The 13,342-nt window shown below is 43.0% G+C and overlaps 1 protein-coding gene across 4 annotated transcripts in view; it reads left to right on the top strand.

The window, feature by feature from the left end:
* EMCN (endomucin) overlaps positions 1-13,342 on the top strand; it is a 51,394-nt gene that overhangs the window by 17,816 nt on the left and 20,236 nt on the right. For 3 of the 4 annotated variants that reach the window (NM_001397634.1, NM_001397633.1, NM_001389542.2), the window contains 4 exons: positions 3,626-3,685; positions 5,359-5,493; positions 5,860-6,072; positions 9,596-9,718. In NM_001397634.1, coding sequence (NP_001384563.1) covers positions 3,626-3,685; positions 5,359-5,493; positions 5,860-6,072; positions 9,596-9,718 — 531 coding nt within the window. The remainder of the gene's footprint in view (positions 1-3,625; positions 3,686-5,358; positions 5,494-5,859; positions 6,073-9,595; positions 9,719-13,342) is intronic. The other variant, NM_001397632.1, reaches the window with a different exon arrangement.

Here is a 13,342-nt window from a genome sequence, read left to right as displayed (position 1 = left end):
ATACAGCACTGAAAACCTGGAATGTTTCTAGTCTAAATTTCCCTTATCTGTTACCTCTAGTTTAATCTTCAGCAGTTGCAATGAGAAGCTTATTCCTTTGCCTGTCTTGCAGCCCCTTGCCTGCATGAGTGTTGTTATCATACCTTCCATCAACCTTTTCCTCTTTAGTCTAAATAAATGCAATTCTCATCATTCTTCCCAAGAGGTCTTTTCTTCCTAGACTCCTGATGGTTTCTACAGTCCCATTACCCACTCGCTCCTCAGCCTGATCCCCAAGCTGGACCTATGTCTTCAGCTGTGGCTACACCCGGGCTCATCTAAATGGGGAAGGGGGTTCAATGCCAACATATCCCCTATCAGCCTAGTGCAAGACCAGGTTTTAAAAAGCTAAGTTAAAAGTCAAGTTAAAGACAGGCTATTTCACTGTTTCTATAGGGATAGTGTCTTTTCCAATAAAAATCATTTTTTGAAAACAGATTTAGATACCAAAGCAGCCAGCACTGAGTAACAAAATACAATCAAGACATATTTTGAACATTCATCTTTAAAGGTGTTTACGTTTTGGTTTTTTTGCCATTCGCTTTCATATTAGCTGTTTCATAAGGCATTTGAAGCTTAATGCTTTGTGTCCTGCAGTAGTCTGTAGCGCACTACCAGCACTGCTGATGAAATATCATGCAGTCCTGTGTGCTTTTTCCCCCCTGTATTTATTGAAGCAATAGCGGGTGCCTAGTTAACTCGAGTTAAAACCTGCTTATCTTAGTCTTCCTAGTGTGGAGTTGAAAATAATGAGATAGGGAAGCGCTGGTGAGAGCTCCGAGCTCAGACCTTGGGGATGGAAGCCCACATCAAACACTACAGCTTGAGGAAAGCTGTGGCCACTGGTCAGCTCTGGCTGAGCTCAGGAACTCTGCTGGAATTTTTGAAGAAAGGATGTTAGCTCAGAGTTTCAACCGGATTCTTCTTAGATCGTATCTGAAGATCAGGTACAAATGGATTTACTATTGTTTTAATTTTAGAACAAATGAACCATCTAAATCCAAGCCAGAGACGACAATAAAGGCACATCCTCTGAATAAAAAAAAAAAAAAACCAACAATTACGGTTTCTCTTTCCTCATTTTGGCCTTTTGGTCAGAGGTCAAATGTTTATTGAGCTCTTCTCATTCCTTCATATCTTTTCCTGCTGCCCTTTTGTCTCAGTGTCTCTGGGCCTTCCTGCCCAGACCTCCCATCTTCTTCCTGCCTTCTTATCTTCCTTCCACTTCTGATTTCTTCTCGCCTAGCTCTCTACTTTTAGACATGCTTTTCCTTTTCTGTGTGGATCTCCCACTGACAGCAAGCACACCATTCTTTAATCTACCTCATGTTGCGTCTTAGCCCTTTCCCCACACATCCTTCAGGCACAGGAATGGAACTTTGCAGGGCACCCAGGCTCCTCTGGCCAAGAGAAGAGAAGGGACTGTGTGAGGGAACTGCTGCCAAGGACATTTGGGGTGCTCCCATGGAAGAGTTTCTCTCTCAAATAGCTGCATCTAAATTTGTTCAAAACTATGCAGTTGTAACTTGGGTTGGTGGCTCTTCATTTGAGGCCACGGGCAATCTGACGCAAGCAGAAAAACTAATATTCATCTCTTTTCATCAAGCAACCACCTCTAATAGGCCAAAGTTCCACTCTCAATCACTTTTAATCCCTTGTTTTTATCCTTAACATTGCAAAAAAGAGCATAATAATTCACCATCTATCTCTACTTTTAATCAACTGAAGCCCCCCCCCCCAAATCTTGGCTAACTTCAAGCATTTCTGTGTGTTGTTTTCAACTTGTTTGTACAGTGTACTTAATTATCCACCATTTTAAGGCACGTAAATATATTAATATATATTTAGTTTTGAGTTTTCTAAGTTTTGCACATGAAGCATTGCAGTGGTCTTTCCGCAAAGCCTTGTTGTCTTAGAGAAGGAGCTAATTGGCCAGTGGGTGCCTTCAGCTGACATTACAGACGTTGTAGTTACTGGGAGATATTCTACTGAGCCATGTAAAGTGTTCGCTCTGTTGTAAAAACATTCTGGTTTGGAGCTATGGCCTTGTGGTGTGGGGAGTGATGGGAGGTTTGTGACCGGCTCTTAATGACTACCAAGAGCAGAAATACTCAGTGTTCAGGTATCTCCCTAAACAAGACTGCCTTTTGGTCTGCTTGGGTAAAATTTTTTCAGATATTTCATGTGGGAACTATGAAGCATTATTCTGACTGAGTAACTAAACTGTAGGGAAAACAGTATTTTAGATGCTCTGTGCAAGGGCCTGAGCATGGCCTGACTGCATTCGTGCAGTGGGAAGCAGGCCCGTAGGGTACCAGTGAGCAAGTGCATTAGGTATTTTTCCCCTATATTAGATTTGTGACTCTGGCAAGCCTCGGCTGGAGCTCGTGAAATGTTAACAGAGCGCAGCATGCTGAGCAGAGGGAACGAAGTTGACTGTTCTGCCCTGCAGCCAGAAGGCAGAGAGCATGCCAGCAGATATTACCATGAACGGAGTCACACAAGAACAGCGATGTGCCACCCTGACTCAGTGCTGCGATGTCTGCGTTACAGCATGCTCACGGCATGTGGCAAGATGTCACACTCTGAACCAGAGGATTTGGCTGCTCTGTTCTCACTCTGAGCTGAGCTCTTCCTCCCCAGATACACCCATATAGGTCACACAGTGATGTGCAACGCTTGCAGAGAGCCGCTGGTTTTGACTCTGTGGTTTTTTCACTCCCTTAGCTTCTTAGTAAAATATTTGAATGTCCCAGAAATGAGACTGAAAATTTTCTTACTTGAAAGCAGAACTCTGGGTGAGTTATGCTATTACATTTTTTTTTTTTTTCCACAGCCAGAGAATCTGGAAACTGTTTAGCTCTTTGTTTGATAGTTTGTGGGGGTTTCTTGTTTGTTTGTCTATTTGATTTGTAATACTGGAAATCTTCACCTGCTAACTTGACCTCGTGTTTTAAAGATTGCCATTGTTTATTGCAGTAAAATAGCTGGAGCTGGAGCGCTGTCCCCAGGGCAATGTGGAAAGTCAATTACTGCTCAAGGCAGTGCTTCCTAAACCATGTTCTGTGAATTCTCTTCTTTGCCTCACATACAGGAATCGCAGTGATGCTGGAAAGCCCTCCTGAAGTGCTTGCACTAGCCAGGGAGCCACTAACCACCTTTAGTTGCTGTCAGCAGGGATTCTCCTATTCTAGAGCTGGAAATTGAGTGCCTGCTCTTGCAAGCAGTTATTTTACCTCTACCTGAAGGCTTACATCAGCTGTGGTTGTACTTGAGGAAAGGAGATAAAAAAAAAAAAAACCTACAGTTGCTCCATTTTTTTTTCAAACCAATCTTAAAAGTTGTTAAGACCTATTAGCAAACAACTTGCAATTCAAGGGCCATATCTAATGCTCCCCATTCAAGCAAGGAGAGCAAAGCTAATAGGTTGAATAGCTTGTGATCACAGTTATTGCTCCTGCTTAGAGGCTTCTAAACTTGATTTTCTGTGAAAGTGCTTGCTGCTATCTGCCTTATATGCCTATGTAATGATAGACAGTTCTGGAAGATGGCTGGACTAATGTATTCCTTTCTGTGTTTGTTTCAGCAAATGGAGCTTCAAACACTACTGTCAGTGCAGATGTTTCTGCATTAACACCAAAAGCTGGTAAGAGTTTAAATTCATAGAATCATAGAATGATTTGGGTTGGAAGGGACCTTTAAGATCATCTAGTTCCAACCCCCCCCTGCTATAGGAGGGACACCTCCCACTAGACCAGGATGCTCAAAGCCCCATCCAGCCTGGCCTTGAACACCTCCAGGGAGGGGGAATCCACAACCTCTCTGGGCAACCTGTTCCAGTATCTTGCCAACTTCACAGTAGAGAATTTCTTCCTTATATCTAGTCTAAATCTATCCTCTTCCAGTTTATAGCCATTTTCCCTCTTCCTGATGCTACCTGCCCTTATAAAAAGTTCCTCCCCAGCTTTCCTGTAGGCCCTTTTCAGATACTGGAAGGCCGCTATAAGGTCCCCTGAAGCGTTCTCTTCTCCAGGCTGAAAAGCCCCAGCTCTCTTGGCATGTCTTCATAAGGGAGGATCTTAAGAAAGATTGCTATTGATTGTATTGCATTTGTGTGGGCTAAATATCAACTGCTTTCTTAGTTTAAATGTTGAAAATGGCTGCACTGAATGTGATGCATCTGAGGAAGAAAAACTGGAGATGGGACCGTGTTTTTTGGTAGCTGAAGATACTAAATAATCTGTTTTGGAGCTGAGAGCAGTGGGACAATAAAGATGGATACGTTCAGTGTTATTAAAGGAAGAGAATAAGATGCAGCCAGAGAAAGTCTGAATGTTTTCCTTATGAGAAGAATGAGACATTTTCAAATTGTGCTGCAGTTCTTTTATGTTTCAAAAACCCTGATGTTTATGTCTATTCTAAAAGCACTTTATAAAGAACCGATACCTCATTGTGAATGAGCTCTTCAGACATTCCACTGAACTTCTCTTGCAGCTTTTTGTCAAAGAGGAGAAAGCAGTAATGTTGTTTATGCCTATGAGCAAAGCATCAGCAGCCCGCAGTGAGGTTAAAGCCCTCTGTGGATGTGCAACAAGCTTCCAGGGAGACTCTTTCTTTGACGCACTGTTATTCTAGGCGAACAGCCAGAAAAGCAGGAGGAAAGAGAGACAGTTATATGTTCAGGGGTGGTCATTGTATTCAGAAGTACTCCATCCATATGAGAGAAAGTAGCAGGTCATTATTTGTTCCTATTCTATCATATTTCCCATCTCTGAGAAGTGCTAGAAGAGGGAGCGTGACAGGGCTTGGGTTGTAGGCAGGGATAGAAATGAGCCCATGTGGCTGGCAGTAGTACTTTCTGCTTCTATAAAGTGATGGAACAGAACGCTGGGCAGCTTTCCACCATCTCTGTGACATGGCCAGCTCTACAGCCCTCTTCCCATAGTAGCAGCAGGCAGATCCCTGCTGCCTGAGGATGCCCTTACCTTCTCCTCCAGCTCTTGCCCCTCTGCAGGAGGGAGCTTCCAGGAACTGCTGTAACATGAGCACCAAGTTCATTATTCCTCTCACTCATATGTCCAAGGTTTGGCTGCACACCTTAGAGAAGGGCCTGCCAGGCTTTCTGTGACCTCCCAAAAAGTGTGTACCTTCCCTGCGATGTGAACTGTGCATGCTCTGAGCCCTCTAGAAGCACTCATGGGCAAGAAAGGTCCCTGACAGCCTGACTTCAAAGAGAAACTCACTGCTCTTGTGAGAGAAGGCAGCTAGAGGTATGGGATGTTTATATGGGATAAATCAATAAAAATGCCTTTCTTGCAGAGAAGGAAGCTTTGAACACAATCACTTTAAGAGCAACTACACTAACAACAGCAACGACACTAACAGCAACGACACTAACAGCAAAGCTGACAACCACTACAGCATCAGCTACAACTGTGTCCATCACAACAAGGTGTAAGTGATGTTTTCTTGTGCTAATGGTTGAGGCTGGTCCAGTGGTCAATCGGGGCACCGAGCAGCAGTGCCCCTTGGCCTGGGAATGCATTTATAGATGGTCACATCTTGGTAGTGCCTCCAGAGCCATCCGGCTCAAGGAAGATCCAAGCCAGGTCTGATAACTGAGCTATCACAGGCTTGTGCTCATGGGGGTGTCCCACCGATGGGGCTGGGTTTCCCTGCAAAGGAAGGAAGCCTCGTTTCTGTTGATCTTCAATTTAAATTCTGTATTTAGTACTACTGCAAGCAAAGCAGTAGACTTTTTTGTGTGTGCAAACGTGTGTATAAAATTGACAAAAAATTTTCAACATCCTTCCTTTATAGTAGGCAGCGCAACTACTCCAGCTAATGCCATAGAAAGTACAACACAACGTACAACTGTGCAGCAGTCAACACAGGCAACCCCTGTGCAGCAGTCAACACAGGCAACCCCTGTGCAGCAGTCAACACAGGCAACCCCTGTGCAGCAGTCAACACAGGCAACCCCTGTGCAGCAGTCAACACAGGCAAGAACTGAAAGTGCCAACACAACAAGTGGTGAGTGACGATTCCGTGATACCATTTCTGATTCATCATATGTGGCGTTTCTGTAAAGCAGTATGGAGCAATAGGAAATCAAAAGGAGTAACTTGGATAATGGATTTAGAGCTTTGTGAAAGCAGAGCTCTTCTTCCTACATACAGACTGTATATCTCAATGAATTCTTCTGCAGAATCTTACACGCAGAATATTATAACTGTAATTTGTAGCGGAGGTGATCTGAAGCCATTACACAGGATTTGAATCTCCCTGTAATTGGGAGATCTGTACTTGAAGGGATTTTCATTTTTATTTTCTTCTGTTTTGGTAAGTATTTCAAGGAAAATTATTGTACGAGATCTGAGTGGTGTCCCCCTTTGTTTTTTTTTATTTTATACATGAAGTTTTTTACATAAATAATATTGTGTGTGTATATGATAGAGAACATACGTATTCAACATTACAAACAATTATTCTCTTTACTATTATGAGTCAAAATACTGAAAGCAGTGAGGTGATACTAATTGCTCTGAGTCAATACATCTCCAGAAAGCAATGTATGTTGGCCCAGTCTATCAGGTGAGATTCTATTAAAAAAAAAAAAGCAAACAACAACAACAACAAAAAAAACCAGAAATACCCTGCATTAAGCAAGTAGTTGGAATAAATTAAGCAAGAATAATAACATAGGTATTAAAAAACGTAATGAAAATGGATGATGAATGAACTGATACCTAAAAGCAAGCCTTACTTGAGTCTCAGTCCCCTCACGTAAACAGGAAAATTAAAGACACTGCCTGAAAGTCCTCCCCAGTGCAGGGCTGGGACAGTCATGCTCCCTGAAACGGATGTGGGCTTAGGGAGATTTTTGCTATTAAAATGGATATAATGTGAAAGCTGTCTGCTATCTCTGCTCTTTTTTTTTCTTTCTTCTGCTCTAGCAGTCAGCTTCTCCCTCATTTTGTGGTTGGCCTTGAAGAACCGAGGCAGGATTTGATGGTGCCTGTATGAAATATCCAAATTTTCTTTCATGACACCTGGTTTCTAATACAACACAGGTATCTCTGCCGGTCTGTAACACAGGCCATCACTTCCCCTCCTTCAGTCCTGGCTAGAAGCGTCAGCAAATGATCTTATCCACACAGCAGAGAAGTGACAGGGCTTCCTGTCCCCACTGCAATTTCTGTGGCTGCTGTCACCTCCCATTACAAATTCGGAGAGCCCCAGTGTTCCGTACACTGGGAAGTCAGGCACAGGACTTCTATATGTTTTCCCTTCAGGTCTTCTGTATCTTTTCCTCTACAGGCCATAATTAAAATTTCCCCTTTCCTTCCGTGCTTTCTAACCATGACTGTTATATAGGAAGCCAACAATTAGACTTGCCTCCATATTTTTCTTATTTATTAGTACAAGATATCAAAGCCAAGAGTTCACATTTAGCCAAAAGAGTGACCTCCCCTGGACAGTTCAATACTTTTAAATGGTGTCATGCTACAGCAAGTCACACCTGTATATGAGATTTCATGTCCTGGGACACTTGGTGTTATGAGTCTGCAAAATGAAAGGCAGCAGAAGATGGTGCTCTTCCTCCCCCAGCTGTAGATCAAAGGTCAGCACTCAGGATATTAAATTGCAAGCTGTTGGTGGGTTTGGGGCTGTGATGTTTCTGATTTATCGTGTGCCTCTTTCCTGGAGGATGATATATCATGGTGCGCTGAAATATTAAATATTAAAAAGTGAGAAAAGGAAAGAGTGGAAGAGAGAATTTTCATACCAAACTGCTGATAACTAAGCAGGAGGAGGGTTAGGCTAACAGCATACTGCTCAGTTGTCCTTGGGTCTCTGTCACAGGCTGCAGGTACCTGTCATGCTTCTGGAACACCCCGTGCAGCAGCTGGCTGCAGGGATGTGCTCGGCAGGGAGCAGCTTCCACTGCTTCTGACGCACTGCAATTTTTCAAAGCTTTTATTAATGCAGTCTTATTAATGCAAGTGGTTTTGTAGGTTGCTAATTTCAGGGGAGAGATGTATATGTCACCTAACCAAGTCCTTGCACCAGGGCTTCAAAGTGTTGCTGTTCCCTGTAAAGGAGTATCCTGGATTCATTGACTGGCCGAGTGATGCTGTTACAGATGTTTGGTCTCTCTGCTGAACATCTGCTGCTTGTTTGAAGCACCATGTGATGTCAGACCTCATTAGGCTGCAGCCTGCTGCAAGGAAGATTTAGAGTACTGTTGGGAAATGCTGAAACACACGTGGGTTATATGTAGGTTAAGTAGAAAATCCTGCTAAGATCAAGCGAGGATGCATGCTGAATTTCAGCTGGTTGAAGAAAATGAAGGGTTCTGGGAGCACAAAGAGCAAGGAAACAGCTGAGGCTCAGGCAGCAGCCCTGCAGGGCAGCTTCACGTTCCCCTCTTGGATTATTCTTTTGACAAATGCGTGCCAGCGTGCTGCCATTTCTCTCATCAAAGCTTCTGAAGGGAGAGTGGTGTCACCTCTGGGGTACTCTGCCTTGCCACAGTCATCCTGTCCAGACAGCTATTTTACAGTCTTTACCATTTTATTCTTATGTTGCCATTTTATTCATCAGAAGTGACTGATAGCAGACGTACTGCAGGGTGATTTGAGGGCTCCCCCAGGGCAGGTGGGACCCTGATTTCCTGTGGGATACAGTGCTGCCACTGCTGTGCATGCACGCAGCAGTTGGATATGGATGCTGCTGTCCCCATAGGCTTTGGGTAGAGAAGCCGTTGGATTAGGAGACATGTCTGCTTCTGCCCTTCTGCATCGGCAGCTTGTTCTGCAGCCTCTCTTACCCATGGTGCATTTGATAGTCACCATCTTGCATGCAGTTATGCTGGGTTCTGAGGGTGGACACAGAAATCACCTGCTGTGCTGTAACAGCTTGAACTCTTCTGCATGGCTGTTGTCATCCTTGCTTCCATGGCCAGACGGTGCCTATGTCTGGACTCACCCTGGACAGCAAATCTCATGGCGTAGATGGCCTCGATCCTCTACTGACTGCGAGGGAGGGCAGCAAAAAGGCACTTAAATTTTTCATATGCTAATTTTCAGGGATATATTATTTCTCAGACGTTAGCAGCACAGAATGAAGTAATTAACTCCACACTTAATTACAAACCTTAGAACTTCATAAAGTATGCCATTACCATTATGTGACAGCTGAGGCAGAAGCTTGTATTTGATTTATTATTTTATTTTTGAAATGAAGGTAAGTGATAGAAAGCAGGAAGCTATCTGCCCCATCAACCTGGTCTCCAAAGTCAGTGTTGTCTTCTAACACAAGCATGAGGCTGTTGGATGGTAAGGATGCTCTTTAAAGATGCCTAAGCTATTAGTCAGTCCTGACAACTTCATAGGGATGGCTCAATGTTTGACAAAGGTTTACCTGAAGGTATAGTGCTTTCTGATCTGAACTGTCCTCCACGATGGTGAGGGGGTTTGCCAGGGGGATGGCTCAAAATCTAATGCAACCCTTCTACTGGTGTATCTTACCCAAATGTCTGTCTTCTTTCCAGCTAAGCAAGTGAATAGAACACAATCTGCGCAAAATGAGAGTTTGAGTGCTACAACTACTAAGACAGGGACTTTGTCTCCTACAACCTCTTTACAAGAAAACACTACTGCTCCTGGAACCTCAGGTATGTCTTGAAAACATGCACTTCATCTTCCTATACAAATAGTTCAAAAGATGTAAAAGATTTTGAATATTTCTTTATGTGCCATGCGTTGTTCCAGAATGAGGGCTACCTCTTTATTCACGCAGGGTAAGATGCCACCCTGCTATGAAGTTATGAGTGATGGACAAACTTCAAAAGATTCATAGTAAACTTAATGTCATTACAGAGGATATAAATTTAGATAATAGAAACCTTATATATGCTGTGTGTGGTCATTCTGTAGCACTGACTGCCAGAGGAGGTCATTGAGATAAATTCTCTGGCTGCAAAGCAAAGGAGAAAATGGCTATAATTTTTACAATTGTTAATAAATCTGTAGGGTGTGCTAACACATATGACCAAATTAAATGACACTGTTCAAACTACAAGACAGTCACATGCAAGGTCAAAAAGATATCAGTCCTTCCCAATGCCTGTCCAGCCTTATTGTTTTTCTGAGTGTGTTTTGTTGTATTTATCCACTAAGAAACTCTGTGGCAAATGTAGATGCCAGGTAATGAGAGCGATCATTTACTACATTTCTAGTAGGCTTAATTTTCCTAGATTTTGAAGAATCACTTAGGTTTTCTAAAGGTCTCTCGAGCTTTTACTCAATACTCTGAGCTACACATACATAAGCCCAATAAGGACATCGACTATGTTTGCATTTCCCAATTATTATTAATGTTTAACATTTCCAGAGGGATAAGAGACTCTTTACAATTCCCTGGACTGTGTTTGCAGGAGATAACAGAGTGCTCAATAACGTTTTGTAGTGCTAAAACTTAGCATGGTGAATGGGTGTTTACTGTGATTCTTCTCATAGAAGATGGGATTGGATATGCATGTACAGTAGTATCATATGCTGAGTACATGCTAAAATGCTTAGAAACTTTCTAGGGAAATTGAGGTGGGTTTTTTTTTTTTTTTTTTCCATTTTTAAGCTATGGCCATTAATTTAGAGAGGAGTCATTAACTATTTTAATAAACCTATTCCCCATAATACGTGTATTGTGAGTTGTATTTAATCATGGAAGAAATGTTAAGGCTCATGCAATGCAAATAGATTATTTTAGACAGTCAGCACAGCTTCACCAAGGACAAATTGTGCCTGACCAATCTAGTGGCCTTCTATGATGCATCAGATAACAACAGATGACAGACCAATGTCATCTACCTGGACATGTAAGATTTTTGAGTTGGCCCCACAGGACGTTGTTATCTCTGTATTAGAGATTAGATGGATTTGAAGAATAGTCTGTACAGTGGATAAGGAATTGACTGGATGGCCACAGCCAGGGAGTTTAATCAATGGCTCTGGTGTGCCCCCAGGTGTCAATCTTGGAACCAGTGCTCTTCAAAATTTTTATCAATTACATAGACAGTGGGATTAAGTGCACCCTCAGCAAGTTTGCAGATGACACCAAGTTGAGTGGTGCAGTTGATATAATAGAAGGAAGAGATGTCATCCAGAGGGACGTGGGAAAACTTGAAAATTGGGCTCACTTGAACCAAATGAAGGTCAACAAGACCAACTGCACTGAGGTTGGGATAATCGCAGATATGAGTGATTTGGGAGAAGAATTCACTGAGAGCAGCTTTGCAGAAAAGCATGTGGAGGTCCCAGTAGACAAAAGCTGGACTTGAGCCAGCAGTGTGCTCTTGCAGACTGGAAGGCCAATGGTATCCTGGGCTGCATCAAAAGAGAGGTGGCCAACAGGGTTACTGTTTCCCTCTACTCTGCCCTGGTGAGGCCCTGTCTGGAGAACAGAGTTCAGGTCTGGAGTCCTCAGCATAAGAAAGACATGGAGCTGCTGGAGCAGGTCCAGAGGACGGCCAGAAGATCACAGAAATGGAGCTCTTCTGCCATGAAGAAAAGTTGAGGGAGGTGAGCGTGTTTAGCTTGGAGAAGAGAAGGCTCTGGGGAGACCTCATTGTGGTCCAGTGCTGAAAAGGATCTAATAAACAAGATGAAGACCAACTTTCTGCACAGCCTGATAGCGATAGAACAAGAGGGAATGGTTTAAAACTAAAAGAGGGAAGATTTAGATTAGATAATAGGAAATTTTTCACTCAGAGGGTAGTGAGGCACTGGCCCAGGCTGCCCAGAGTAGCTGTGGATGCCCCATTCCTGGAAGCATTCAAGACCAGGCTGGATGGGGCCCTGGGCAGCCTGATCTATTGAGTGGCAACCCTGCCTGTGGCAGGGAGTTGGAACTAGATGATCTTTAAGGTCCCTTCCAACCAAAACTATTCTATGATTCTATTACTACCCTGTTACATTTAATGTCTTTTGGCAGACACACGCACAGTGTGGGAACCTTACCATTGGTACACTGCAATAAAGCAATAAATTACAGTATTTTTAATGAAAGATTATTTCTCACAGGCAATTTGGCCAGGTTAAAATGAAATTGTAACACATATATGGCTGCAGATTCTATCTATTGAATTATCTGTAACATTATTTGTGCAATTGCTCTTTACATTTAAAACATACCCAAAAAGGTTTACGTCCTTTCCTGCATCTATTTGTGACAGTCATCATCTTACTCAGCTCACTGTGCTGTAAAGCCAATAAATCTTTAGCTCAGGGACTACCCAAGGAGCCAGAACTGTAATTTCCTGGCTGAGGAAGGAAGGGCCCATCTGTCCTGGGGGATTCAGCCTAGGTCCCTGGCATAGCCCGTACACTTACTTCCCATAACACTGCCATTTCAAAATCACTTTCTCCTTCACTGGGATTTCATCTTCACACCTTTCCTGCCTCCACACAGGACTGACCAGCTCCCTGTTGCTTCTTGCAGATTAAAGAGGTACCATTACACACTCTGGTGAGTTAGGTAGCCCAAATGGGTGCGCCTTTAGACCATTTTTGCTCCATATTTTCTGTGTACATTGAAGTCTTTAGGGGAAACAAAAAAAAATCTGTTTCCTTATAAGCAGATTTCTCTTTATAAGTTCAGCTGCCCAGGGCCAAGGGAAGCCAAAGGCTGCGCCCTAATAACTTTTAAGGCAATGCAAGCATGAAGTCAGTTGTTTCAGGCTGTACTGAGTCTAGAAGAAATGCTGACTCTTGCTGCCATGAGATTCTTTCTTTGCAGCACAGTGAAAATTCATCTTCCATAGCGTCTGGGTACATTTTGTTCACTGGAACAGGGGTGGTGTGTGCCATGGGCTCATGCTGCAGGGGGTCACAGAGCTTAAAAGCTGAAGGCACCCAAGCCATATCTTTTGTGTGGGAAAACAAATTAATGTGAAATTCACCCAAAACAGAACATTTCTATTTGGTTTTCTCAACGATAATTCAGCCGATTAATCTCAAACCAAAAGAATATATTTAGCTTTGAGACCATTTTCCATTGGAAAAAAAAAAAAAAAAAAGATGCCGTTTTTGTGAAAAACCCCTTAAAGCCCCTTTCTTACTGTAAGGCAAAAGAAAAAAGAAAAAGAAAAAGCATATTTTGAAGGAGATTTCCAATCTGCCATATCAAAAGATCAGGGTGTGGGAGAAGTGCCACAGAGAGCTGGAGAGCAGCTGAAACGAGTGGGGGGAGCCTGTGAAGGAGCTTGGAGAAACATCAGAGAGCAGCATCGCTGTGTTAC

Source organism: Gallus gallus, chromosome 4, assembly GCF_016699485.2.
Source record: "Gallus gallus isolate bGalGal1 chromosome 4, bGalGal1.mat.broiler.GRCg7b, whole genome shotgun sequence".
NCBI classification, from domain to species: domain Eukaryota; kingdom Metazoa; phylum Chordata; class Aves; order Galliformes; family Phasianidae; genus Gallus; species Gallus gallus.
The sequence above is the reverse complement of the archived record's forward strand: the minus strand, read 5'-3'. Positions and strand labels throughout refer to the sequence as shown.